Source organism: Aotus nancymaae, unplaced genomic scaffold, assembly GCF_030222135.1.
Source record: "Aotus nancymaae isolate 86718 unplaced genomic scaffold, 86718_ANA_hifiasm-v0.15.2.pri h1tg000053l, whole genome shotgun sequence".
Lineage (NCBI taxonomy): Eukaryota > Metazoa > Chordata > Mammalia > Primates > Aotidae > Aotus > Aotus nancymaae.
In genome coordinates, this window is record NW_026988467.1 from 18,312,985 (window position 1) to 18,340,351 (window position 27,367).

The 27,367-nt window shown below is 55.3% G+C and overlaps 1 protein-coding gene across 6 annotated transcripts in view; it reads left to right on the plus strand.

The window, feature by feature from the left end:
• ALPL (alkaline phosphatase, biomineralization associated) overlaps positions 1-10,190 on the plus strand; it is a 72,201-nt gene extending 62,011 nt beyond the window's left edge. For all 6 annotated transcript variants that reach the window (XM_064363416.1, XM_012440170.3, XM_012440173.3 and 3 more), the window contains exons 7-12: positions 244-387; positions 2,324-2,393; positions 5,269-5,403; positions 7,658-7,849; positions 8,358-8,477; positions 9,173-10,190. In XM_064363416.1, coding sequence (XP_064219486.1) covers positions 244-387; positions 2,324-2,393; positions 5,269-5,403; positions 7,658-7,849; positions 8,358-8,477; positions 9,173-9,438 — 927 coding nt within the window. In that variant the 3' untranslated portion in view covers positions 9,439-10,190. The remainder of the gene's footprint in view (positions 1-243; positions 388-2,323; positions 2,394-5,268; positions 5,404-7,657; positions 7,850-8,357; positions 8,478-9,172) is intronic.
• The last annotated feature ends 17,177 nt before the right edge of the window (positions 10,191-27,367 follow it).

The window sequence follows — 27,367 nt, forward strand, 5'->3', positions numbered from 1 at the left end:
GTAAGTTATCAGCTCCTCTGATACCTCATCTGGAAGTGCCAAACCACAGCCCCGAGAGATTCATGATTTCATCTCCCCACACCGGACAAGTAGGGCCCAGAGAGGACTGAACCCCGGCTCACCAGGCTGGGAAAGTGTCCACACCATCCCCAGGGACTCCAGGAATCCAGGTTCCAGGCTGAGGTCACTGAGGCTTCTGGGCATCTTGGACCCTGCAGAAGTGATGGCTCCTGTCTCTTTTAGGTTATTATGGGAGGTGGCCGGAAATACATGTACCCCAAGAATAAAACTGATGTGGAGTATGAGATTGATGAGAAGGCCAGGGGCACGCGGCTGGACGGCCTGGACCTCGTCGACATCTGGAAGAGCTTCAAACCGAGACACAAGGTATCGGTTTGTGCTGGGGCCACGTGGCTGCAGAGGTGGCCTGTGACGGGGAGAGGCTGTGTGACCCCCCCCCGCCCCCGTGAAGCTCTGTTGTTCTCTGTAGAAAGGGCATCAGAATTCTTCCTCCATGGGCTCAAATAGCCTAAGAGATATGTAAGCGGTACATAGTCAGTGCCTGATCATTTCCTTCCCTTGGAGGGGGGACCAGAGAGAGGAGGACAGTCAGGAGAAAGCCGGGCCAGGGAATAACCTGCGTGGACATTCAGTCACCCTGAAGACCTACTGTGTGTAGGCCACTGGCGGGGCATGCATGAGGCACAGAGGCTGATAAGGAAACATGGAATGCTGTGTGCCTGCATGGGGGGACAGACCATAAGGAGGGGCACGAAGCCCTGGGCAAGTAGGAGGATGAGGGAAGAGGCAGCGCCACATGGATCAGGGGAGGGCATGGTGGGAGGCTGTGGTTGGCCCGGTGTGTGAGCCATGGAGGGAGGGGGACGCCCTCCACAATGAGTACCCCCTTGACTGGGGCATGGAATGGATTGGGGAAGGGAGGCTGGAGCTCCGGAAGGACCCTAAGCTCCGGCTTCTTGGAACGGCCTCTGGCCCTTTAAATCCGAGCTGCTGGCCTGCGGGCCTGGGGCAGCTGGGGTCTGGAAATGACTGTGGTCAGGGCTGAAGACAGTGGGGAGTAGCCTGGCAGCCACTTTGATGTCACTCTGGGGTTGGGTTTCTGCAAGTTCCAGGACTGGCCCCTGGGGAGGCCTCGTGGGATGAGGCTGGGCCAAGAATGAGGTGGGGGTAGGGACCAGGGAAGGGCCCCATGGGGTCGGTGGGGGTGTGGGACTGAGTGGCTTTGAACCCTTTCCATCCCTTCTGAGTCAGCTCAGGCTGGACCAGAGCCCCCTCCCAGCTCAAGCCAGAGAGACACCAGCCTCAGTTTCTCTATGTGGTACATGGGGCCAGAGCTTCATCCTTCTTGCCCAGGCGGGGTGCTTACCCAGGAGCTTGGTCTGGACCCCTAAGACGGGGAGAGGACTTCTACACCATGGCCCCAAGCCTGGCCACACTCGGTATCAGTCAGGTCCCATGTAGACCACACATCCCGAGAAAACGGTGCGTTAAGAGTGGGTCTAGAGTCAGTTTCACCTTTACCACTTAGTAGCTACATGGTCAGTGTGCCTCAGTGCCCTCATCTGTAAAGTGGGAGTGACAGGAACGGCCTTGGAGGGAGACAGCACGGGAGCCACCTCCAGGAAGCCCTCCTCCCCACAACAGCCCAGGCAGCTTGAAAAGCCACTGATCCCACTGTCATTGCCAAGTGAAGGCAGGGGGTCTCCTAAGGGCACACAGTGGATCCTCGGCAGTGCTGGGACCTCTGGTCCAGGCCCACACAGGACCCTCTCCAGGCCCAGCCTGGCCGGCTTCTTTCCATGGATTTTATTCCCTTGGGAAACAGCCCTACCTTTATCTCCCTTCCTAGATGGGGTCCCCAAGGCAGAGCTGGGGTTTTGCTTCCTCCCTGGCCCTCCATGGCCTCCAAAAAAAACAGCCCACGCCTGTCAGCACTCAAGGCCCCTGGAGACCTGTGCCTGCCTTCTGTCCCATGATCCCTCCTTCCTGACCCCAGGCTGTTCAATTCCCACGTGCCCTCCAGGGCCCCATTAGAGCATCACCTTCACCAGGAAGCCCTCCCTGGTCCTGTGTCTGGGCTCACGGCCTCCCTGGGCTCTATCAGAATTCTCATCCTCTTGAATTATACATTATAATGGGCTATTGATCCGTCATTTCTTGAGGTCAGGGATGGTGGGTCCTCAGGGAGGGATTTTTAAGTGAGGGAAGGAAATGAGTAAATTCCCCAGACTCAGAGCTGCTGGGGTCAGTCCTCCGACTCTCCCTAGCCCCCGGCATGTGCTGACACAGCCCTTCCTCCTAGCACTCCCACTTCATCTGGAACCGCACAGAACTCCTGGCCCTTGACCCCTACAATGTGGACTACCTATTGGGTAAGTGGAGGGGGTGGAGTGGAGGATGTGTGGCTTGGAGCCTGGTGGCATGTGGCCAGCACCCGAAGACAAGGCCCCAGCCTGATACCCACTTAGGGGCCTGTGGCCTTGGGCTCCAGCACCTGGGAGGGGCAAGGAAGGGGGCTCTGGTTCCTGGAATTAGGCCTGAAATCTGTTGGCTGTGCAGGGGGATTAGCCCCATTGGGCACAAGAAGAAACTGAGGCTCAGAGAGGGGAGTGGCCCACAGCATGCAGCACAGCTGACGGCCCAGGCAAGTTCAAACCCTGGCTGGGAACTGGGACTTAACAGCTCCTGGGCTGTGGCGCCTGGGACCTAGAGTCAGCTCTACTGCGTGTGTGGCCAGGGCAGAAGCCAGCCAAGTTGTCTCTGTCTGTCCTGATGATTGCCCTCCTCCCCAGGAAATGGGGAGCAGGTGGTGAGGGCCCAGGGGCAGCTTCAGGTCTGGTGGAATGAGGCCCTGAGCACCACCACGCAGATATCTGGGTCTTCTCTTCCAGCTCCCTGTTGTGCTGAGCAAGGGGTGGCAAAATCTCCTGCCGACATTTCCCAAGGAACATGGCTCCAAGTCCTGGGTGTGTCATTGGAGGTTACGGGCTCAGATCCCCCAGACACATGCACACAGCCTCTTGCTTGCCTGAGTCACACGGCACACACCCAGTCCCGCACAGGCTGTGCTTGTACACATGTATCATGCTGGTTTTGCTCATGGATCTTAGAGCCAGAGTCCTGGGTTCAAATCCAGCTCTACCACCTCTAAGCTGTGTGACCTTGGGCAAGTGATTTCTCCTTTCTCTGCCTCAGTTTCCTCTTCTATAAAGTAGGGATAATGACTCTCCTATAAATTGAAGATAATGGCAGGGCTGGAGACAACCTCCCTGTTGTCATGAGCATGACATGAATTTGTGTTGTATAAGTTATCTGTTGCTGCACAACAAATCTCAAAACTTAGGCCAAGTGCAATGGCTCACACCTGTAATCCTAGCACTTTGGGAGACTGAGGCAGGTGGATCACTTGAGCCCAGGAGTTTGAGATCAGCCTGGGCAATGTAGCAAGACCTCATCTCTACAAAAAATTTTAAAAAACTGGCCAGGTGTGGTGGCACACATCTTTAGCCCCACTACTCAGGAGGCTGAGGTAGGAGGATCCACTTGAGCCCCGGAGGTCAAGGCTGCAGTGAGTTGTGATTGTGCCACTGCACTCCAGCCTGGGTGACAGAAAAGACCCTGTCTTAAACACACACACACGCCAGGTGTGGTGGTGCCAGCCACTCAGGAAGCTGAGGTGGGAGGCTTGCTTGAGCCCAGGAGTTTGAGGCTGCAGTGAGCTACGATCCTGCCATTGCGCTCCAGCTTGGGCAACAGAGCAAGACCCTGTCAACAGTTTAAAACAAGAGTAACCATTGATTGCCTCACTCAATTTCTTTGGGTCAGGAATCTGGGGACGGCGTAGCTGGGTCTCCCATGAGGTTGCGGTCATCTGAAGGCTCGACTGGGGCTGGTGCTTCCATGATGCTTCACTCGCATGGCTGGCAAGTTGGTCTTGGCTGCTGGCAGGAGGTCTCAGTTCCTTGGCACACTGCTCTCTGTAGAGCAGCTTGAGTGCCCTCATAACATGGTGGCTGGCTTCCCACAGAGATCCCAGAGTACATAAACAGAAGCTACAACATTTTATGCCCTGGCCTTGGAAATCACACACCGTCATTTCAGTGGCATTCTATTGCATACAAAGGCTAGCGCCGGAGACCACACGAGCACGTGAATTCCAGGAGGCAGGGGTTATAGGGCACCATCTTGGAAGCTAGCTCTTGCCTGCTTCCAAAGCGCTTAGACACATGTGACATGGCATGTGTCAAATGGCATGTGACAAAGCATGTGACACAAAGTAAACGCTGTGTGCATTGGGAGCTATCGTTTGGCTGTGTACACACTCACAGAACGGCAGCGTGTTCTGGAAGGACACCAGAACCAGAAGCACCAGCATAGGACACATGATACTTTGTGCCATGGGCAAGGAATGGATCATTCTCCTTATATCACAAGTGAGAAAACCGAGCCCACTGAGCAGGAGGGATGGTGATTCCAAGCCTTCTGCTGTTTCGCTGCACAGGCCACTGTGCCCTTCAAACCCAACATGTAAATGCACACACACCCAAGCTGCACCATCAAGTCCAGGCTATAGCTCTCTGCCTTAGGGCCATAGTACTGTGCCCTGGGCTCTGCAGGCTGGAGGCAGACTGACTGATGGGTTTGAACCCCAGGTCTACCACTTCTCAGCTGACAATAGCTAGCTATGGAACACCTCTGGGCCTCAGTGCTCCTCATCTGTAAAATGGGCATGGCGATCCATCCACAACATACTGGCGGGAGTGAAGATGAAAGGAATTGGGACTGGGTGCAGTGGCTCACGCCTGTAATCCCAGCACTTTGGGAGGCTGAGTCAGATGGATCACGAGGTCAGGAGTTCAAGACCAGCCTGGCCAACATGGTGAAACCCTGTCTCTAGTTAAAATACAAAAAAATTAGCCAGGTGTGGTAGTGCATGTCTGTAATCCCAGCTACCCAGGAGGCTGAAGCAGAAGAATCACTTGAACCTGGGAGGTGGAGGTTGCTGTGAGCTGAGATTGAACCACTGCACTCCAGCCTTGTTAACAGAGTGAGACTGTCTCAAAAGAAAAAAGAAAGAAATTGGGGGCCTAATTCTGGGCCCACAAGAGCCACCCAGATAAAGATCCTCCCGGCCACCATACACTACCTCCAAGTTGGCTGTGGGGAGCCTGCGTTCCCTGAGACACCCCAGGTTCCTTGGAGTGCTCCTAGCAGGGTTACGCCTCTCAACATCCACGTCCTCCTCAGGTCTCTTCGAGCCGGGGGACATGCAGTACGAGCTGAACAGGAACAACGTGACGGACCCGTCGCTCTCTGAGATGGTTACAGTGGCCATCCAGATCCTGCAGAAGAACCCCAGAGGCTTCTTCTTGCTGGTGGAAGGTAGGGGTTCCAGGTCTGCTGAGGGGGGCTGCCAGAAGCACAGCCCTGGTGTTGTGATGGAGAAGTCCCTCTCTTAAAGGGAACTGACTGGTTTTGGGGTGAAGAAGGAGATACCTTTGGGAGAATGGGTTGTGGAAGGAGACTGGGGCTGCTGTGGACACTCCCAGCCCAGCAAGCTGCTCTCCTTTGGGCATGAAGATAGATGCAAGTCAGGCTCACTAGTCCAGGAAGGCTTCCTGGGAGAGGAGGTGGGCTTCTTCCCTCTGGTAGTCTTTTTTGGAGACCTGGCCCTGGAGGGACAAGCAGCCCCTCAGCCTCACTGCCCTGAAAGGCAAATCTGCATGCCCCAGCTTTCCCATGCCGTGTGCTGACATTCCCAGGCTCTCCCAGCACTGGCCAGTGGCCGGCAGACAGACCTGAGTTTCGGCCTGGCGCTGCCATCTGCTGGCGCTGTGACCTTTACCTGTGCGCTTCTGTTACGTGAAGCCAAAAATAGTCTCTCTCTCTCCTAAAGGGTGATTCGCCTCCATTGTGTTCATAGACAGAAAGTACTTGGAACGGGACCCAGTAAAGAATAAACCCTGTGTTTCTATTATTAGCCTTATTATGGCTACACAATAGCTAAGGCAGGAACAATAGGAAGTGTAACAAAGTGATAGAGATTCCAGAATCTTCCAATGCTAACAGCCCTTGCCCACAGCGGTTCCTCGGGTTGCCCTGCTGAGATCCACACGTATACACACATGCATACACGTGAACATGTTTGCACATATGCTCACCGCACACACACGCTCAGCCCCTCCGCCTTCCAGAGGCAAGTGTCCGCCAGCCCAGCTTGGCTGCTTTCTTGCCAAACTCCGGGGTTCCCACTCGAGCACAGCGGTCTTGGCTTGGCCCCGAACAGGCCTCTGACGCCGAGGAGCCAGCCAGAAACCAGCGGTGGCAAGCATGGGCTCCCCCGGGAGTGGTTCCCTTTGTGAGCAAGGCCAGGATGGGCTGGCCAGGCCGGCTGCTCCCAGAGCCACAACAAAGGGAGGATCCGCCCTGCCAGCCGGCCAGGCCCGCTGTGAGGCTCAGGCTGGTGGGAACAGAGGGCTGCCTGGCGCCCAGGACCCTCTGAACTGGGAGTGTCCACCCAGGCAATGCCCTCCCGTTAGCAAGGGAGATATTCTGTTAAGGTCACACAGCCCTTGGCCGCTGGGCCAAGTCTCCAGCCGGGGCCTGGCTGCACTCCCCACTGCACTCCCCCGGGGGTGGGAGGTGGGGCGGAGGTGGTGGGGTTTAGGCTTCAGCAGGGCTTTGTGGAACCTGCCACAGGCACTGCCAAGACACTGGGGACCTCGGCACCTCTCACCTCTGGGAGCTCCATGCTTGTTTTTTTTTTTTTGAGATGGAGTTTTGCTCTTGTTACTCAGGCTGGAGTGCAATGATGCTATCTCGGCTAACCAACCTCCACCTCCTGGGTTCAAGCGCTTCTCCCGCCTTAGCCTCCCGAGTAGCTGGGATTATAGGCATGTGCCACCATGCCCGGCTAATTTTGCATTTTTAGTAGAGACGGGATTTCTTCATGTTGGTCAGGCTGGTCTTGAACTCCTGACCTCAGGAGATCCGCCCACCTTGGCCTCCCAAAGTGCTGGGATTTCAGGTGTGAGCCACTGTGCCCGGCCCATGCTTTCTTTTTAGAGGGGTTGATTTGAGGTGGAGATGAAAAAATGGGGTTAGGATGAGTCACATCTGAAATTGACATCCCAGAAAATCCCACCGTGGGTTTCCTCACCCTAGGCCTCAGTTGCTCCATCTGTAAACAGGGCTTATCATATTCCTCTCTGCCAAGAACTGTTGTTCAGGGGAGAAGAGACATGGGCGTGTCGAGCCCGGCACGTTTTAGAGATTCCGGCGTGCCCCTTTCCTACCTCCCGAAGGCTTCAGTGCCGCCTCCAAGCAGCTAGAGAGGCAGTGCTGGGAGGGGGTGGGAGGAGCACAGCTTCCCGGCCTGGTGGATCTCATTCCACATCTGGGCTTTGCAGCCCCCACATGTGTGCCTTTGGCCCTGGGGCTGTCCCTCTCTGGCCTCTGTCAGGTTGAATGACTGCGTGAGATGCCTAGGCTGTGGTGCTGTCACAGAGTGGTGCCCGGCAAAGGTTCCTGTCCTTCCCTCGCTAGCAAAGGTTAATCCAGCAGCAGTGTCATAGGGCTGGGGAGCAGATCTTCCTCCCTGCCTCCCTCACCCAAGGCCTTTGGTCTGTGTCCCAAGGAGGCAGGATCGACCACGGGCACCATGAAGGCAAAGCCAAGCAGGCCCTGCACGAGGCAGTGGAGATGGATCGGGCCATCGGGCAGGCGGGCAGCATAACCTCCTTGGAAGACACGCTGACCGTGGTCACCGCGGACCACTCCCACGTCTTCACCTTTGGTGGATACACCCCCCGTGGCAACTCTATCTTTGGTAGGTGGGCCTTCTTTGGGGTGGATACTCCTGGGGGTCTCCTGTCTTCCCTCCTGGGAGCAGGAGTGGGTGGGAGAGCCAGCAAGCCCAGAGCCTGGTGGGGACTCGATGACAGCTGGGTGGGGAGGAAGAGTTACTGGGGATGGTGAGAAAATACAGGGTGAGGCAGGGGAGTGAGCTGAGTTGTGGTCAGGTGGACAGGCAGGTGGGTGGATGGATGACCACATTGGCCATGGCTGGGCGAGAGCGTGGATAGATGAATGGGAGGGAGGGTGACTGGCTGGATGAGGGACAGATGGATGGGAGGGACATGGGTACTATGAAAATGGGGGATGGTTAGTTGCAAGTAATAAGGTTTAGAAGTGGCTTGGTGGCTTCATGGAGGTATTGCAGAGCCCTTCAAAGAAGATCCCAGGGGTTGCCAAGCCACCAAGGAGCCCAATCTGGGAGCTGCGGACTGTATTCCTGGTGCTCCAGCATGACCCCTGAACACCCTGTCCCTGTGCAGGTCTGGCCCCCATGCTGAGTGACACAGACAAGAAGCCCTTCACTGCCATCCTGTATGGCAATGGGCCTGGCTACAAGGTGGTGGGCGGTGAACGAGAGAATGTCTCCATGGTGGACTATGGTGAGATCTCCAGGACCCAGGGCTGGGAGGAGACAGGGCACCCCTTGGGGATGGGCTTGGGAATAGGGTGTCAGCTTGTGGTCAAGGTCAGGGGTCTCAGAATGGCTGGGACTTGAGTCAGAACAACCTCAGTTTGAATCACCTTCTACAATTTAGCAGCTCTGTGACTTTGGGCATGGGACTTCACCTTTCTCAGCTTCAGTTTCCTCTTTAAGAGGGTTCTACCTTCTAAGGTTGTCTGAAGGACCAAATGGGTCTGATGAGCTTAGCATGGTACCTTAGCATGGTACCTGGCACATGTAGGTGCTCAATATTTGACCCTCCTTTTTATTCGCTCTATAATATTCCAGTATATAAGTCTTTGCAGTTAGTTCATCCCATCCCATGTCAATCATTTGTTCTTGATACTCCCAGTGGCTCCAGGGGGTCTAAAGACGCAGCCAATGGTAAGAGGGTCTCCCTCTCAACTCTCCCTAATCCCAGCAGCCCAAACCAGGTGAACTTTCTCTGCAGACTCCTGTGTCAGAACAGGCTCCATTCAAATCCTGCGGCCTTAGGCAAAATGACTTCCCCACATTGAGCCTCCCTTTCCTCTTCTATGAAATGGGAGCATTCAAGCCAGCCTGATGGAGAAGCTGCGTGCGCAGCGCCAAGCCCCCGGCAGGCTCTCAGCAGGCGTTTCTCCTGGCCCACAGCTCACAACAACTACCAGGCACAGTCTGCTGTGCCCCTGCGCCACGAGACCCACGGCGGAGAGGACGTGGCGGTCTTCTCCAAGGGCCCCATGGCGCACCTGCTGCACGGCGTCCACGAGCAGAACTACATCCCGCACGTGATGGCGTACGCGGCCTGCATCGGGGCCAACCTCGACCACTGTGCCCCTGCCAGCCCAGCAGGCAGCCTGGCTGCAGGGCCCCTGCTGCTCCCGCTGGCCCTCTTTCCCCTGAGCGTCCTGTTCTGAGGGCCCAGGGCCCGGGCACCCGCGAGCCCATCACGGATGTCAACTTCCCACTCCCGGTGCTGCCCACTGCCCGGCAGCCCGCCCCTCAAGGGGCAGGGAGGTGGGGGCCTCCTCGGCCTCTGCAACTGCCAGAAAGGGGACCCAGGAAACCAAAGTCTGCCTCCTGCCCACCTCGCTCCCCTCTGGAATCTTCCCTGGGGGCCAGACCCACTTCTGGCCCCCAGCCTTTGCTCCCTCCCCGCTGTCCTTTGGCCAACAGGGTAGATTTCTCTTGGGCAGGCAGAGAGCACAGACTGCAGAAATTCTCAAAGCATCTTATTTTTCTAGCAAACATATTTCTCCAGACCCAGAGGCCCGGAAGCCTCCATGGAACATTCCGGATCTGACCCTCCCACTCATCTCCTTCCCTCTGGAGCCCCATGGGCCCTACCATGCTCATGTCCCTGTCCCCAGGCCCAGCCCTCCTTCAGGGAAGATGAGGTCTTTCTCCTCAGGACAAGGCCTTGCTCACGCACTCACTCCAAGGCCACTGGGGTCCCAGGAAGCTGGTGCCTGGGTGGCCGTCCTACCCGGGGTGGCCCAGGCTGGGAAGAGCAGCCTGGCAGGGCTCACAGACCTGGGCTCTGAACACGCATGCCAGCTCCTCTCTGAAGCGACTCTCCTGTTTGGAACAGCAAAAAAAAATTTTTTTTCTCTTTTTGGTGGTGGTTGAAAGGAAACACAAAACATTTAAATAAAACTTTCCAAATATTTCTGAGGACAGAGCTGAGTCTTTGTGGTCAGTGAGAAAAAGACTGAAAGAAGCTTATTTCTCTGGGAAGAACTGGCCGCAGGGCCCAGGGCACAGGTGGGTTGGGCAGGGGGCAAGGGCCTCTGTCCTGGGGGCTTCACACTCCCTACCTTGCCACTTTGGACACATTGCTTTGCGCAGTTTTCTTATCTGTGAAATGGGAGACAACCCACTTCTGAGTTGCTATGAGGATTAAGGAGGCTGGGCGCAGTGGCTCACGCCTGTAACCCCAGCACTTTCAGAGGCCGAGACAGGCGGATCATTCGAGGTCAGCAGTTCAAGATCAGCCTGGCCAGCATGGTGAAGCCCTGTCTCTACTAAAAATACAAAAATTAGCCAGGCGTGGTGGCACGTGCGCCTCCAGTCCCAGATACTCCGGAGGCTGAGGCAGGAGAATGGCTCGAACTCGCGAGGCAGAGGTTGCAGTGAGCCGAGATCGCGCCGCTGCACTCCAGCCTGGGTGAGGAAGCCGAGATCGCGCCGCTGCACTCCAGCCTGGGTAAGGAGGCTAGACTGTGTCTCAAAAAAACAAAGGATCAAAGAGGAGTGCCTGTGTGTCCAGAAACCCACAGCAAGGAGGACTTCGGGGGCCCAGTGGCAGCCTGGCTGCATGACACCCACAAACAGCACTACATACCTTGGCCCATTTCAATCATTCAACAAGTATAGTCAATATTTGTTGACTATATAGCTTGTATATATATAAGCTAGGCACGGTATTAGGCCTTAAGAATTTAGCGATGAACAAGACAGACATGATCCTTGCCCTCACAGAGCGTCCGCTTAGCTTAGTAACTGTGACCTTTCCATTTCTGATATTCATACCTCGATACTGAACTCAGGGCTCCATCTGACACTGTGGGCATACAGACTTGTCCAAGTTTGCTCCTTTTGCTTCACTGAAATGAAAATTCCTTTCATAAGGGTAACAATCATGATTAACCCTGATCATTTACGACAGGCGGAGTCTGTGCTTGATGCTTTATGTGGATTCATTACATCTAATCCTCATGAGGAAACAGGTCCCCATCATCCACATGTATCGATGAGGACCCCGAGGGTTCGGGAAGTGAGGTGATTGCCCAAAGGCCCCAGGTAGTGGAGCTAGGATTCGAATCCAGGTATGTTTTATTCCAAAGCTCCTGTACTTAGACCATCCTTTATTTGGTTATAACACACTTCAAACCTCCCTGCAACCAGGTCCTGAGGCTGACAATGCTAATGACTCATGACATACATCAGTTAAATAGAAACTCAGGAAGATAAGAAACCGTAGGTCAGAAGTGGCCTTCCTTCAGCATTGAAAATGCAAACTAAGCAGATTTGCCTCTGAGCTTCCTAGCAGTCCTGACAAAAAAGGGAAGCACAGCCAAGCTGACGCTGGGATAAAACATGAAACTACAGGCCAGGCACAATGGTGCGTACCTGTAATCCCAGCACTTTGAAAGCTAAAGTGGGAGGATTGCTTGAGGGCAGGAGTTCAAGACCAAGCTGGGCAACATAGCAAGACCCTGTCTCTATAAAAAATAAAAAAATTAGCCATGCATGGTGACAACAGGCCTGTAGTCCTAGCTACTTGGGAGGCTGAAGCGGGAAGATCACTAGAGCCCAGGAGTCAGTCAGAGGCTGCAGTGAGCTATGATCATGCCACTGCACTCCAGGCTGGGTGAAGGAGTGAAACCTTGTCTCTATTTAAAAAGGAAATAGACTACCAGGAGTGGTGGCTATAATCCCAACACTTTGGCAGGCTGAGGCTGGAGGATCCCTTGAGTCCAAGGCTTTGAGATCAGCTTGGGTGATATGGCGAAATCCATCTTTATAAAAAATACGATAATGAGGGGGGGTGGGGGCTTGGTGGCAGGCACCTATGGTCCCAGCTACTTGGGGGTCCGGGGGGAGGATCGCTTGAGCCTGGGAGGCAGGGGTCACAATAAGTCGAGATCGTGCCACTGCACTCTGGCCTGGGCAACAGAGTGAGACCCTGTCTCAAAAAATAGTAATACATAGAAAAATAAGCTATATGCATACACTCTGGCCAGGACCAAGAGGACACCTCATCTTGAACTGTACAAGGCAGTGTTTTCCAGGTAACTCATACCATCTTCACAATTGTTGCCATATTCATACTATTATTTCCCAAACACACCTTTAAATTCACATTGAGGCAGTTGATTTTTAGATGTTCCCAGTACCACCTGAAGTGGTGTGCAAACCATACTTTGTTTTGTTTTTATTTTCATAGGCTTTGGGGGAATACGTGGTATTTGGTTACCTTAGTAAGTTCTTTAGTGGTGATTTGTGGGATTTGGGTGCATCCATCGCTTGGGCAGTATTACTGAATCCAGATTGTAACCTTTTATCCCTCAGCCCCTTTCCACCCTTTCCCCCAGAGTCCCCAAAGTCCCACTTATGAGTGAGAACATACGATGTTTGATTTTCCATTCCTGAGTTACTTCATTTAGAGTAATAGTCCCCAATCCCATTGCTGCAAATGCACTTAATTCATTCCTTCTTATGGTTGAGTACATATATATATGTATACATATGCACACTTTTGGGATAAAAGATGAAACTACAGGACCTTTGTGCCTGGCCTGTACTTTCACCTTTTATCCCAGCGTCAGCTTGGCTGTGCTTCCCGTTTTTGTCCGGACTGCTAGGAAGTTCAGAGACAAATCTGCTTAGTGTGCATTTTCCATCCTGAAGGAAGTCCACTTCTGACATACGGTTTCTCATCTTCCTGAGTTTATATTCCTGAGCTTATACATATGTATACATACACCACAGTTTATCCACTTATTGATTGATGGAGATTTGGGCTGGTCCCATATTTTTGCAATTGTGAATTGTGCAGCTATAAACATGTGTGTGCAAGTATCTTTTTTGAATAATGACTTCTTTTCCTCTGGGTAAATACCCGGTAGTGGAATTGCTGGATCAAATGGTAGTTCTACTTTCAGTTCTTTAAGGAATCTCCCACATTGTTTTCTGTAGTGGTTTTACTAGTTTACATTCCCACCAGTGGTGTAGACGTGTTCTCTTTTCACCACATCCATGCCAGTTTCTGTTTTTTTTTTTTTTATTGTGGTCATTCTTGCAGGAATGAGATCATATCACATTGTGGTTTTGATTTGCATTTCCCCGATCATTAGTGATGTTGAGCATTTTTTTCATGTCTGTTGGCCATTTGTACATTTTCTTTTGAGAATCATCAATTCATGTCCTTAGCCTACTTTTTGACGAGATTGGTTTTTTATTGCTAATTTGATTGAGCTCCTTGTAGATTCTATATGTTAGCCCTTTGTTGGATGTATAGATTGTGAATGTTTTCCCCCTGCGGGTTTTCTGACAAACTATACTTTGTTATCTTGTGTTGGGTTTCCATGAGCAGAATCTGAGACAGGAATCAGCACAAGTAGTTTGTTTATAAGAGGAATCCAGAGGTGGGGCGTGGTGGCTCACGCCTATAATCCCAGCACTTTGGGAGGCCGAGGTGGGTGGATCACGAGGTCAAGAGATCGAGACCATCCTGGTCAACATGGTAAAACCCCGTCTCTCCTAAAAATACAAAAATTAGCTGGGCATGGTGGCTCGTGCCTGTAGTCCCAGCTACTCGGGAGGCTAAGGCAGGAAAATTGCTTGAACCCAGGAGGCGGAGGTTGCGGTGAGCCGAGATTGCGCCATTGCACTCCAGGCTGGGTAACAAGAGCAAAACTCCGTCTCAAAAAAAAAAAAAGAAAAAAAGAAAAACCCAGAAAGCAGCACCAATCGGGGAATGAGGAAGCAAGAGAGGAAAGGGAAGGACGTTGAGAAAGGTGTGTTTTTAAACAGGTTGCCACTGAGGCTAGCCAGGACTCAATCCCAAGAAGGACCTCTCTGGGAGACAGTGTAGGAGTGACACTTCAGAGACATCTCACCCAAGGGCGAGGGAGCTGGGGTATTTATTCTTCAACTCTCATCTCTCATTGGCTGAGGGCTGCTTCTGGGGAAATTAACAGTGGCATTTCTGACCTTCCCCATGAAGGGCTGAGAGAAAGCCCCCAGGCCTGGTGCTGGAGCATCAATTGCTCGAAGGACACAAACCAACAGCTTCTGTTGAACTTTGGGATACACCGCTGGGGGAGAGCACGGGCTGTGAGTCAGACAGATGTGGGTCCACATCTCTGCTCCATCATTTTCTCAGGTCTATGAACTTGGTCAAGGGATTCAACTTCTCTGACACCCTGTGCCTAGTGGTGCCTAGCATGTAGTGAAGACTTGGGACCCCATTAGGAGCCAGGAACTCTTTCTGCCCACACTCCGGCTGTGAGATGATGTGTCCTTTGAGAAGCAGGCATTGAGATGCTCAGGCACCCAAGGCTTCAGGGTCTCTTCAAGCCTCCCTCACTCAGACTGGGCCCGGGGTCACTCGTCACCTTATATTTTAACTGTTGTGGGTTCTGAGTCCTAACTGGAGCCAGGGGTTCAGGCATAGTTCCATTCATGACTATGGCCCGTGGCCATTGACCTAGACACTAAGAATGACAGTCCAGACCCCCAGCACAGGGGTTTCCACTGCCCTCAGATGCCTTCTCCAGAAGGAAGAACAAAGATAAGCCGACACACCCTCTTGTATTCACTGCGATAACTCTGCCTTCTGTTAAAGGTAAATTCAGAAAGCTCCGTAACTTGACACCGGAGGATGCAGTTCTACCCCCAATGTCAGGTAGTGACCCTGCCCTGGGGGCTGGGACCCAGGCTCTTTCCAGGGGTGGCTCTGCCACCCCCTGTAAGTTCTAGATGTCCTTCCCATCTAACTAGCACCTTGATGATGGGAACCATGCCTGCTTTTTTTTTTTTTTGAGATGGAGTCTCGCTCTGTCACCTAGGCTGGAGTGCAGTGGCACAGTCTCAACTCACTGCAACCTCCGCCTCCCAGGTTCAAGCGATTCCCTGCCTCCGCCTCCAGAGTAGCAGGGATTAAGGTGCCTGCCACCACTCCCAGCTTATTTTTTGTATTTTTAGTAGAGATGGGTTTCACCATGTTGACCAGGATGGTCTCGATCTCCTGGCCTTGTGATCAGCCTGCCTTGGCCTCCCAAAGTGCTGGGATTACAGGGTCAGTGCCTGCTTTTTAACCACTTCATCCTGGAAGTGACACACATCACTTTCACCCTTAGTGCATTGGCAACAACAGGTCCTGTGATCCCTCCCGGATGTAAGGAAGGCTAGGAAATGCAGTCTTTGCTTGGGCAGCCGTTCCCTCGAACACTAACCTGGCAGGTTCTCATCCTGGGGGCAAAATCACCCCACATTAGTTGAACACCTCTGCTCTGTAGGAAGGAAGAGGTGTGGGAGGCTGGGGTGGTCAACTCGACTCAGGCTGGAGAGATCCTCCAACCCACCCACTTCCCTGTCGTCACTGAGTACGGCATTGTGCTTTCGAACACTGGGGGCCAGGCACAGTGGCTCACGCCTGTAATCCCAGCACTTTGGGAGGCCCAGGCAGGTGGATTGCTTGAGTCTAGGAGTTGGAGACCAGCCTGGGCAATATAGTGAGACCCTGTCTCTACTCAAAAATAAACAATTAGCTGGGCCTGGTGGTGCAAGTCTGTAGTCCCAGCTACTCAGGAGACTGAGGTGGGAGGATTGCTTGTGCCCAGGAGGCAGAGGTTGCAGTGAGCCAAGATCGTGCCACTGTACTCCAGCCTGGGTGACAGAGTGTAACTCTGTCTCAAAAAAAAAAGAAAAAAGAAAAAGAAATTGGGAAATTCTCTATAAGATCTGGGTTTCTGGCTTTTTTTTTTTTTTTAAAAAAAAGGGAGATCCAGCTAGCAGTGGACCCCACATGTCTGCAGGGCAACGGTCAGTTTGAGCTGAGTGACAAGCCTGTGAGGGGAGTACGCTCTTCTGGGTGCCATGGCCCCCAGCATGCCCTGTATTCTGACACTGGGCCTTCGGATGTGTGCCAGTACCTGTCTGGTCATTGTGGAGAAAGCCTGTGGCCCCTGCCTTATTGAGTACCATGCCCCATGCCGCAGTCTTGCCCAGGGAACAGACAGTAGACAAACCCAAGGCTGTCCTCAAGTTCACATGTCAAAACAGAGACCTACAGAGACCACCCAGTGTGTGGGGAAGCCAGGAGCTGTGGGGACAGGAAGGGAACACAGTGGGGGTGGGTGCACAGGGCACAGAGGGCAGTGAGTGAGCTGAGGCTTAACAAGGGAAGAAGGGGCTGGGCGCGGTGGCTCACGCCTATAATCCCAGCACTTTGGGAGGCTGAGGCGGGTGGATCACGAGGTCATGAGATTGAGACCATCCTGGTCAACATGGTGAAACCCCATCTCTACTAAAAATACAAAAAATTAGCTGGGCGCGGTAGCGCGTGCCTGTAGTCCCAGCTACTTGGGAAGCTGAGGCAGGAGAATTGCCTGAACCCAGGATGCGGAGGTTGCAGTGAGCCGAGATCGCCATTGCACTCCAGCCTAGGTAACAAGAGCGAAACTCCGTCAAAAAAAAAAAAAAAAAAAAAAAACAAGGGAAGAAGGACCAAGGGCACGAGGATACTGAGGAGAATTCAGAGGGAAACACTGTGGGGAGAGAAGGGCAGAAGGGCCTCAAACGCCATTTGGAGAAGCTGGGGGGTTGACCATGAAGACGCTGGGGAGACATGGCAGGCTCTGGAGCTAGGGAGTGAGCATTGTTTTGAAAGATCATCCTGGCCTGGGCACGGTGGCTCGTGTCTGTAAACTCAGCACTTTGGAAGGCTGAGACAGGTGGATACATCACCTGAGGTCAGGAGTTCGAGACCAACCTGGCCAACATGGTGAAACTCCATCTCTATACAAAAATTAGCCAGGTATGGGAGGCTGAGGCAGGAGAATCGCTTGAACCCAGGAGGCAGAGGTTGCAGTGAGCTGAGATCATGACACTGCACTCCAGCCTGGGTGACAGAGGGAGACTCTGTCTCAAATAAATAAATAAATAAATAAATAAATAAATAAATAAATAGATTATCGTGGCTATCAGTTTCGAGGATTTTTCAAGTAGAGAAACTGGAGGCTGGGAGACCCGCCCAGAGACGGCTGTCATAGACCAGGCAGGAGAAACTGGAGCTGTGGAAATGGAGAGGGGAGGGACAAGCCCCACATGTGGTCCTGTGAATCCCAGCTCCTGTTTATCAAGAAGGAAGCCAGCCCAGCAAGTGAATGGAAGGATTGTCAGCAAACCAGACACTCTGGGATGCAGAGCAGGAGGCAGGAAGGTGCCTATTGTGTGCCACATACCCTACTGAGTGCTGAGACCTGGCAGTGAAGTTGTCACCTTGAGGGTACATGTTCCATATCCCCCTGTCCTCTGAAGTGTTCACCCTTCATTTTACAGATGGGAAAGTCGAGGCTTGGCAGGACATGGCAACCTGCTCAGGGGCCCATGGTTTGTAGGTGGCAGCTGCACGTTGAACCCAGGTCTCCTTGGCTCCCAGCTCATGTTCTTCTTGTCTTTGGGGCTCTAATCTCTCCAAGGAAAACAACCTCAGCCCCATGAGCCACAGAACTGTGGGCTCCCTGAGCCCCCCCAGAAGCCCAGAAGTGACCATAGGGGGTGATGAGACAGCAGCATTTGTAATTAACCCCATGGCTGAACCGAAGACCTCCCACCGGGATCCAGCCCCAGCCCATCTTGGGAGAAGCGGGGTGGGGATTAAGTTCTCAGAAGAGGATTTGGGCTCCCGAGTTCCTGTGTGGCTTCCTCTGAGCCTCGCCGGGACTCTGCCTTAATCACAGCGCCAGGCTCTTTTCTGGCTTCTCAGCAATCTGTGTGACCCTTGAGATGGGATGGGCACATGTGGCCCCCCCGCCAAGCAGGAGACGGGCTGGAACCGGTCCTCCAGCATTGCCTCTCCCTCCTACCCGCTGGAACCGAGGCTTAGACTCTCTGAGGTGGTGGGACATTGCTACGGTGTTCCGCGCCGACCAGGCGCTGTTCCTACGTGGCCCATAGCACACATGAATTCATCCTCCCCCCAACCACCCTGGAGGGCAGGGACTGTGATTATCCCCATTTTACAGATGAAGAAATAGAAGCAGAAATGACTTAACTTATTGGAAGTCACACCCTAACAAGAGCTGGAGCCAGGACTCTAGCCACGCAATGTGGCTCCCGAGTACAGGATTTTAATCACCCTGTTGCATGCTCTGGCGTCAGGCAGGGCTGGACTTCAGGCGGGGCTCTTCCAGTTGCCAGCTGCGCCCGAGTCACGTTCTCCTCCTAAAGTCTAAGTTTTCTGCACTGGGACTGCAGGGGGAGAGGAAGGCCAAGCGCCTAGGGGTGTCACCACGTGCTGATTTTCTGCTCCCAGGGTCGGGGCCTGGCTGGTCACTGCCACCCACTGGCTGAAGTCCAGCGCCCTCATCTGTGGACTCCTTGATCTTGAAACCGCAGCCTCCCACGTGCTGTGGTGGGGGCGGGCAGGGTGCAGGGAGGGCTCGGTGGCTGTGGGTGGGGAGGAGTAATGAGGAGGAGGACTTAGGAACCTAACTGCAGGGTTTGAGGTGGTGGGGGTGGCAGTGGGAGGTGGGAGTTCAGCGGCTGGGAATCCCGTCCTCCTGGCCTGTAAACGGGGCACCCATAGCTGTGCCCTTGACCTGTGGGGAGTGCCCAGCAGCCTCCATCCACCCATAGCAGGGGGCAGCTCCAGAGCTTCTGGGTCCCCAAGTCAGCCCAGGCTTGACCACACTGCCTGCAGGCCTGTCATCTGCCTCCAGCCCACTCAGATTACCTGCTTGGAGAAAAATGGCAGTGAAGGGGCAGTGAGTTGGGTCAGAGTGAGAGGAGTGGCCTGGGGCAGGGTCTGGAGGGCTTTGAGACATGATCATTGGCCCTCTTTGCCTGCTGGTGCCCAGGGCCAAGGCCTGAGTAGCAGCTGCCTCCTCTCAGGATGTGACAGGTACCATCATGACCCCCGGCCTCAGGGAGAGTTTTGGTGCCAGACGGGCTCTTTGTGCTCAGAGCCCTCTGCTGTTGAAGAGTCTCCTGGGGCACAGGACTCTTTCCACAGTTTCCCAGACAAAGCTCAGCCTGGAATGGGCTTCTACAGTCCAGGGAGGAAGGCAGCCCAACAAGGGTCAGACACCAAGTTGCGGCCGCACAGTAAAATGGCCAGAGGAGTCCAGTTTCCTTCTCCAGCAAAGGGTTCTCACGGCCTTCTGACCCTGGGTCCGGCCGGTGAGGAGGGACTCGCAGGTACCCAGTGCCTGTCTCACTCTGGCACTTCAGCCTCTAACCCCAACAGTCTCTTCCCACCCTCTGAACACCACCAGTGCCAGCCCCATTTTACAGATAGGAAAACCGAGAGCCAGAGAGTGACTGGGGCACCGCTCCAGCTGGTGGCCAGGGAAGGCCTGTCTGAGGAAGTGACATTTGCTCGGATAATGTCTTGCAAAGACCTAGAGGAACGATTGCTCCAGGCAGGCACTAGATCAAGTGCAACCTGGGGCAGAAATGAGAGAAATAAGGTGATGTGGCTGCAACCCAGAGAAACAGAGTCAGTGAATGGGACAGAGGCTGCATAATGAGGGGAGCATGAAAGGAGCTGGCATTTTCTTCTGGTCCCAGAGGGGAAACCACTGGAGTGTTAGAAGCAGGGGACACAAGTGACCGGCTTGTGCTTTGATCACTCAAGCGGTTGTGGAGCAGAGGAGGCCCGGGAGCTCCGGGAGCTGATGCCAGAGCGCAGCCTGGAGCCTTCTGTGTCTGGGTTGGAGGTGGTGGTGGCTTGGACCAGGCTAAGTGTGGTGGTGGTGGTGGGAAGGAGCTGGATCCCAGACATGTTGGGAGGGAGAGCCAGCAGTGCGCCCTGCTCCCTGGTGGACTGCAGGTCAGGAGGGGAGGGAACAGAGGAATCGGGACTGGGCAGCTGGGTTGATGGAGGTGCCGTTTACGGATATGGGGAACCAGATGTGGGGAGAAAATAGAGAGGTGGGCTTGGATCATATTGAGGTGGAGGTGCCCATTGGATCTTGGAGTGGAGAAGCTGGGTACGTAGGAGGAAGAGTCTGGAGTTCGAGGGAGGAAATAGAAAGTCGAGGGTCAGGATGGTATTTATAGTTATGGGCTGCAGCGAGCAAGTGACTTGCCCAAGGTCACAGAGAGCCAGTGGTCAGGATTTGAACTGGGGTCTGTTGTCTCCAAAACCCATAGGGGCTCTTTCCACTGCAGCAGGCATTCACCTGGGACAGCTGGGAACAGAGAGGCTTCGTCTAAGGTACAGGGAGTGCTGCAGGACTCACAGGTGGGGCGAGGAGAAGCCCCTGAGGAAAAAAAAAAACAAAATAAATAAAGTGAACGAAATCCTAATCAAAATCCTATTGGTCAGGCCAGATGCGGTGGCTCATGCCTGTAATCCCAGAACCTTGGGAGGCTGAGGCAGGAGGATCACTTGATCCCAGGAGTTCGAGACCAGCCTCAGCAACAAAGTAAGGTCCCGTTTCTACAAAAAGTTAAAAATGAGAAATCGGCTGGGTGTGGTGGTGCGTGCCTGCAGTCCCAGGTGTGGTAGTGAGATGGGAAGATTGTCTGAGCCCAGGAGTTGAAGGCTGTAGTGAGCTATGATCATGCCATTGTGTGCTGGCCTCAACGACAGAGCGAGACGCTGTCTCAAAAATAAATAATAAATAATAAGACAAGTCCCTGATAAGGAATTTGAGAATGACTGAGATCCTCCCAGCCTGGGCTGCTCACCTCCCGTCCACAGCCTGGTCAGCTGGAAGAACCCATGTCAAGCGTGAAGTCCTGTCCCCTGCCCACTGTACAGATGGGGAAACTGAGGTCTGAAGGAAGGCAGCGCTGGGGCCTAGGTCTTCTGTCTGTCAACCCTGACTCTTCTGCCCGCCTCTAAGGTGGACTCCTGTCTGAGCCAACTCAATGGCTGGGTTGAGACCTTCCAACTGGGACATTCCTGAAGGGGTGAGTGTCCCTCTTGAGGCCCACAGATGGAACTGGGGCCTAGAGTCTTCCCTCCTGGGTCTCCCCCAAGGCATTGTTTGCCCACGCCTGCCTCTGCTCCTGGTCCAGCCCTGCCCTGGCCTTCAAGACCCCTCTATGTCCATGGCAGGGCAGCCCCACGCCTGGCTCTGGTCATGATTCCTGCCCTGTGGCCAGGACCAAGGCCCCCCTGGCCCCTGCCCAGACCACCCAGCGCCAGGGCCTGGTGGAGCCCGGGTGGCTGGCGGGCAGTGCTCCCAGGCTGGCCAGCCGTGGTCTGGCCCCGCCTGAGGGGCTGTGGCCTGGGAACCGCCAGCTGTCTCCTCGGGAAGCGGCTGGGATCTCCAGAACAAACAGGGAAACCACAGGCTCCCCCACCACACCCCCAAGGAGGGGTGCTGCCTCTGGCCTCGCCCGCCAACACCCCACACTCCAGGCCTGGCTCCCAATTCTGGGCAAACAGAATGGAGGCAAGTCTCAGTAGAGCCTGATCCCCAGAGCAGTGGTGAAATAACACGGAGTCCCCCGGACGGAAGTGCCCAGCACAGGGCACTGCACACAGCAGGCCCCTGAGAAACAGCAGCCCCGGCCTCCTCCACCGCTGGCTCAGTGGGAGCCACAGCAATCCTGGGGGATTCCCGGACCTGGCAGGGCAGGCTGGGACAGCCGCCCTGATTCAGACCGGTGGGGGCATGGGGCACATGTGACTCCACTAAAAGCCGCAATTAGAGCCCAATTTAAAGAAACGCTGTGTTAGTTCCTCCCCGGGTAGATGTGATTATAGGGTCGCTCGGAGCTAACCATTTCTAATGGGATGACACACGGAGAGGCCCCTTCCGGGGTCTGGCAGGATGCCCAGCCCAGCCCCCAGCTGTATGACTGGGGAAACCAAGGTCCGGAATTCACACTGCAGGTGAAGAGGGGGCGGGGCTTGAGGCTCCATCCCCACCCCTCGCTTTTCTCTGGAGGATTTCGTGCTGCATCCAGAAGCCAAGACACTGACACCCCTTGAAAAGGAGGGCCGGGGACTGAGATGATTGACACCGCGAGAGGAAGTGGGCGCTTCCCAGAATGGCCTCAGTGTGACCTGGACCTGGAGCCAGGCAGCTGCTCCCTGCCCAACCCATGGGGGCCTTGAAATGATTAATAATAATAAAGGTGCCAGCAGCAGCCCTGGCTCCCTTTGGAAGCGCTCCCTGGAGGCAGGCATCATCTCAGGCATTCTCGCAGGAACCCTGCCAGGGAGCTGCTAGGGCTAGCCTCATTAGGGATGGGGAAACCGAGGCTCCGAAGGGTCAGTGACTTGCCCAGCATCGCACCAGGAGCTGGTGGTGTGGTCCTGCTGGGACTGGACAAGCCGCCGAGATCTGGAGCAGGGGGTGCAGTTTGAGGGGCGCTGGGGGGTCATCTCAGTGAATGGCGAGGATGAGGATGAGTGAGTGAGCCTATTAGCAAGTGAATGAAAGACGGAAAGAATACAAAGGCTGTTTAAGAAACTCTGCCCCTGGGGAGGCCTGAAAGGGCCACAGGTCTCACCCTAGTTGCCCCCACTCCAGGGAGACCCCTGAGATTAATGGGCCACAGATAAAGGCCCAAGTCTCACCTCCCCAGAAACAAGGATCCCTCACTTCCCAGGTTCCAGGGGTCCCTCGGCTGGTCCAATGCCCCCTACTGAGCGGTGCCTCTCTGGCCTGCCCCCCAACACCACCTTCATCCCAGCCATCCCCCAAATGCCAGAAGGGTAGATCACCTGCCCTGGTCCCCACTGCCACCTGCACCCTTGCCCAGGGCTGAACTCCCACATAGGATTGGGGCCTGGGGAGAGGCCTAAATAGGGGAAAAGCTGACCTCCCATCTTCACCCATTCTGCCCCCTCCCATCCCCTTCGCAGCTCATATTGGGGAGTCCCTGGCTTGGGGGTGGCATACACTTGCTTCCTAGGAGCTTGGGCAGTAGGGTGCTAGAGCCCCCTGCTGGCCACACATCCCCCTCCATTCCCCGCCCCATGGGGATGGGTTGGGAGGATTCTTCATTCACTCAGCAAGTATTTATGGAGTGCCTACTGTGTGCAAGGCCCTGGGCCCAGCCATTCCTGCACACATAGAGCCTTCCTTCTGATGTCTCTGGTTCTGCTGAGAAGACTTTGTGTGTCATGTGTCTCCTCACCACGTTCCCAAGGACTGTCCCCACACCAACTCCTTGTGGGCTGGAGCTATGCCTCCCTCATCAGACTGGGATTTCCCCAGGACACGGTTGTGACACCACCATCAGACCTGAGAAATGCAACCTGCCTTTCCTGAGAAACCTCTCCCCTCACTCTTAGTGCCTCCCTGGAGAGCGTTGCCAGATAAAATACAGGCCGCTCAGCTAAATTTGAATCTTAGACAAACAAAGAATAATTTTTTAGTATAAGTATGTCCCAAATATCGCACAAGGTATACTTAAACTAAAAATTATTCCTTGTTTATCTGAAATTCAAATTTAACTGGGCACCGTGGGTTTCTATTTGCTAAATCTGGCAACCCTAGACCTGGAGCTCTTTCCTCCTGCTGGAAGTGGGCCTGGCCAGATGGCACAGGTCGCGTCTGGACTTGGCTCCTGCCCGCCCAGTTATAGCTCCCGTTGGTCCCCAGGACTGCTTCCCTCCCTCGCTGGGCCGCACCTGAAACCTCAGCTCCTGGGTGGACACAGCTGCCCACCACCCGGTGCACAGAGCCCAGCGTCTGGACCATTTGGAACGCTGTGTCCCACCTCCTGCCTGATGGGTCCAGAGAGAGAGGGGGACAGAAGCACAGCTGCAGAGGGACCACGAGTGTTAGAGACGAGAGAGGCAGAGACACAGAGATAAAGGAACGCAGAGACTGAGCACTGGAGACAGAGGGGGAGACAGCTGAGAGGGAGACAGAGAGCTTCGGGGCCTCTGCCCAGAGCTGCTTTGGGAGACTGGTAAAGGGGGTGGAGGATCCCGAAAGCCCACTGGGATTTGCCTGAGTGAATCGGGGCAGAGGAGAGGTGGGGTCCCTGAGCCACAACACTGGGCCCCAGACGGGCCGGTCTTGGGAGGCAGGGGCGGGAGTCCATTCAGAGGCCGGCCCTGGCCCCTGAGCTCTCCCCTGGCCCTGCCTCCCAGGGGCAGACACAGGGACATTCATGGCTTCCCAGAAGGGCCTATGGGGCAGCCAGAGTGGCTTTTAAAATTAGCCTTGCTAACCAGATCTGGTTATTTCAGGAGGCTCCATCCCCTTGGCAGGGCGGGAGCAGGGAAGAAGGGAGGGACCTCCACATTCCAGGGTCCCTGGCTGAGCACCCCCTGTGGCCTGGGCAGCAGAGAATGTCCAGCTCCCAGCCCACTGGCACTGGGCCAGCTTGGGCCTCTGCTCATCTCCTTGGCAAAGGTGCCCCAAGGTTGCCTATGGATGTCCAGGGACACCCCAGCTGGGGGGCAGGGAGGACCCCCTCGTATTAGGCAAGGGTTCTGTGCCAGCAGCCACCCCAGGTACCTTAAGGCCAAGACAGCCTCTTCAGAGCAATAGGTAGGGGCCTTGTCCTCATTCCCAGGTGAGGAAACTGAGACTCGGAGAGACAGGAGGCCCCTGCTGTGAGGCAGGGCAGATGGGGGAGGTCGAGTCTTCCAACCATCTGAGTCCCTCCACAGGAGGCCTCTTCCCTCCTGCGTGTGGAAGAACCCCCTGTCTGCTGTTTCCACCACCAGAATAATTTCTAAGCAGAGTCCAGCGCTTCCCGGAGCCTGGTACCCCCGCCCAAGTCCTAATTCTAGCCTCGGGTCAGAGTGTCCCGGCTCGCCCTCCCACCTCAGAGCCCAGGGTGAGCATAGAGCTGGCGCGGGCACAAGAGAAACAGCACTGGACACTTTGATCCCAGAGGCCTGATCCATCGCCAGCCTCCCCTGACCCCGCCTCGGAGCTTGGAGGGGTGCGGTGGGGTGAAACCCGGCCCAGAGGCCTTCCTTCCCGCAGACGGGCCTGACACCAGCCAGATGGGGATGGGGCAAAGGCAGGTTCTACCGAGCTGCCCACCGAGCTGCCATGGCAGATCCTGCTGTTCTGTCACCCCTGAGGGATAGAATGGAGTGGGGGTGCATTGCTAAGTACAGGGAGACACGCTGGGGATCCCCCCAGCTCTGTTATGGAAGCATCCTCACCCCAGGTAAACCTGGGAAGCTGAGGCCCAGGGAAGCACCTGGCATGGTCCATTCCCAAAGCCTCACATACAGGTGCCTGCACTGGGCCCCGCAGCAGATGGGCATCCTCCACACACCGAGCAGACTCCACATACTCTGAATTATGGACGTCATCGATGCCTCCCTCCCCGCCGGTGCACACATGCTCTTCTTTGAGCCCATCATGTGCTGGGGCTGCACCGAGAACTTTATGAGGTGGCACCTCACTGAATCCTCACGCGAGGGTGCCAGCGAGGGCAGGGCTGTTAGCACCCCCACTGCACAGATGAGGAAACAGCCAAATGAGGCCCAGAGAGCCAAAATCATGTGTCCACGGTCATAGAGCAAGGGGGCAAAGCGGCTCAGAGCTGACTCCGAAGAAGCTCTTCACCGTGCTGCTGCACTGTGGGGCCAGCGCTGCAGAGGTGGGGCGGGAGGAGAGAGGGCACAGGAATGCAGCGGAGGGGGAGCTAAGGGACAGGGAGCAGGGGTGAGGCTGCTGGGGGAGCGGTTTGCAGGGGACTCACTGAGCCCAGGGCAGCCTAGAGCCAAACCCAGTTGGGTGGTGCTGGGGTTTGGGTGTGAGTCACCACCCATGGGTGGCCTGACCCACCCAGAGGGTCACAGAAGGGCCCTGTCAGGAAAAGCGTGGCACTCCCCGGACAACCCCCTGGGGTGCCTTCAGCATCATCCTGGGAAGGGGGCAGGGCCAGCAGGGGCTGGGGGGCACTGCCAGGCTGTCAGGGAGGCCAAGCCATGGCTGATCCTTCTGGGGCCCAATTTGGTGCCTGCTCCCAAGCCCAACGTCCCCGGTCCACCCTGCAAACCTGCTCTCCTCTGTGGTCCTGCCCCTGAGGAGCCCCTTCACTCACCCAACACCCAGGCCGCACTACTGGGAGCCTCCCGATTCACCGCTCAGCCCCACAGCCCACCAGGCGCTCGGTCCCCCTGCCCAGGCTCACCCGGTGTCCTCCTCAGCTTCCTCCTGGCCACCCGCTTCCCCCAGCAACAGCCGTCTTGGTCCCCTCCTCCCTCTGCTGGTGCAGCCTCCACCAGCAACTACGGCTCCTGCCCAGGCTCCCCCGCCCTCGGTGCAGAGCCCTGGCCCCTCAGTCTGGAGTTCAAGGCCACATTGCCTCTGGCCTCATCCCTACCCACCTCCCTGTCCCCTCCATTGTCACCCTCCCACCATTCCAAGAGGGCTGCCACCTTCGGGTTCCAGGGTGGATTGGGACAGAGGAGAGGTGGGGTCCCTAGGCCCCAACACTGGGCCTCAGCACTTTCACTCAAGGCCCCCTCCTGCAGGGCTCCTCCTCCCTTCTCCCCGACACCTCTCTCTCCAGGCCCTGCTTGTGCACACCTCTCCTGTTCCCTGGCTGCCCCTCATCACCCTTCATCCTACTGTCCCAGCTGTGAGCTCCTGGGCGAGGGACCTTGGACTCATCCCCATCTCCTGGGCCTCCATCGGGTCCGGTAAGTGATCCCTTGGTGCCCCCTGGTGGCCATATAAGGGGATTCACTGAATATGAGAACAGGGAGAAGGAAGCAATTAATTGAGCACCTAGTGTGTGCCAGACACCGTGTGCTGTATGTTTGATATGCACCAGCTCATTGAATCCTCATAACAAACCCTCGGGAGAGGCACTACCACTCCTATTTTACAAAAGTAAACACTGAGGCTTACAGAGGCTAATACATTTCTCAATGCCACCCATTCAGCTGACAAGAGACAGTGCCAGGACTCAAATCTATGTCTGCCTGACTGTACAGCCATGTTCTTCCTGCAGTGAGGAAGGGGCACAGGGTGCAGGAAAGGACAGCACCCGAGGAGGAAACCACGGGCGGTGCTCACAGAGCCGGTGGCTTGGCTTTGGAGGAGTCCTCAGGCCCAGCAGCTCTGATGGGGACAGGCTTGCCCCCTGCCACCTTGGCATCCCTGGACATCTGTCTGGGGTCAACCTGGCCACGGTTCACACAAAGCCAGGCCCAACTCTGGC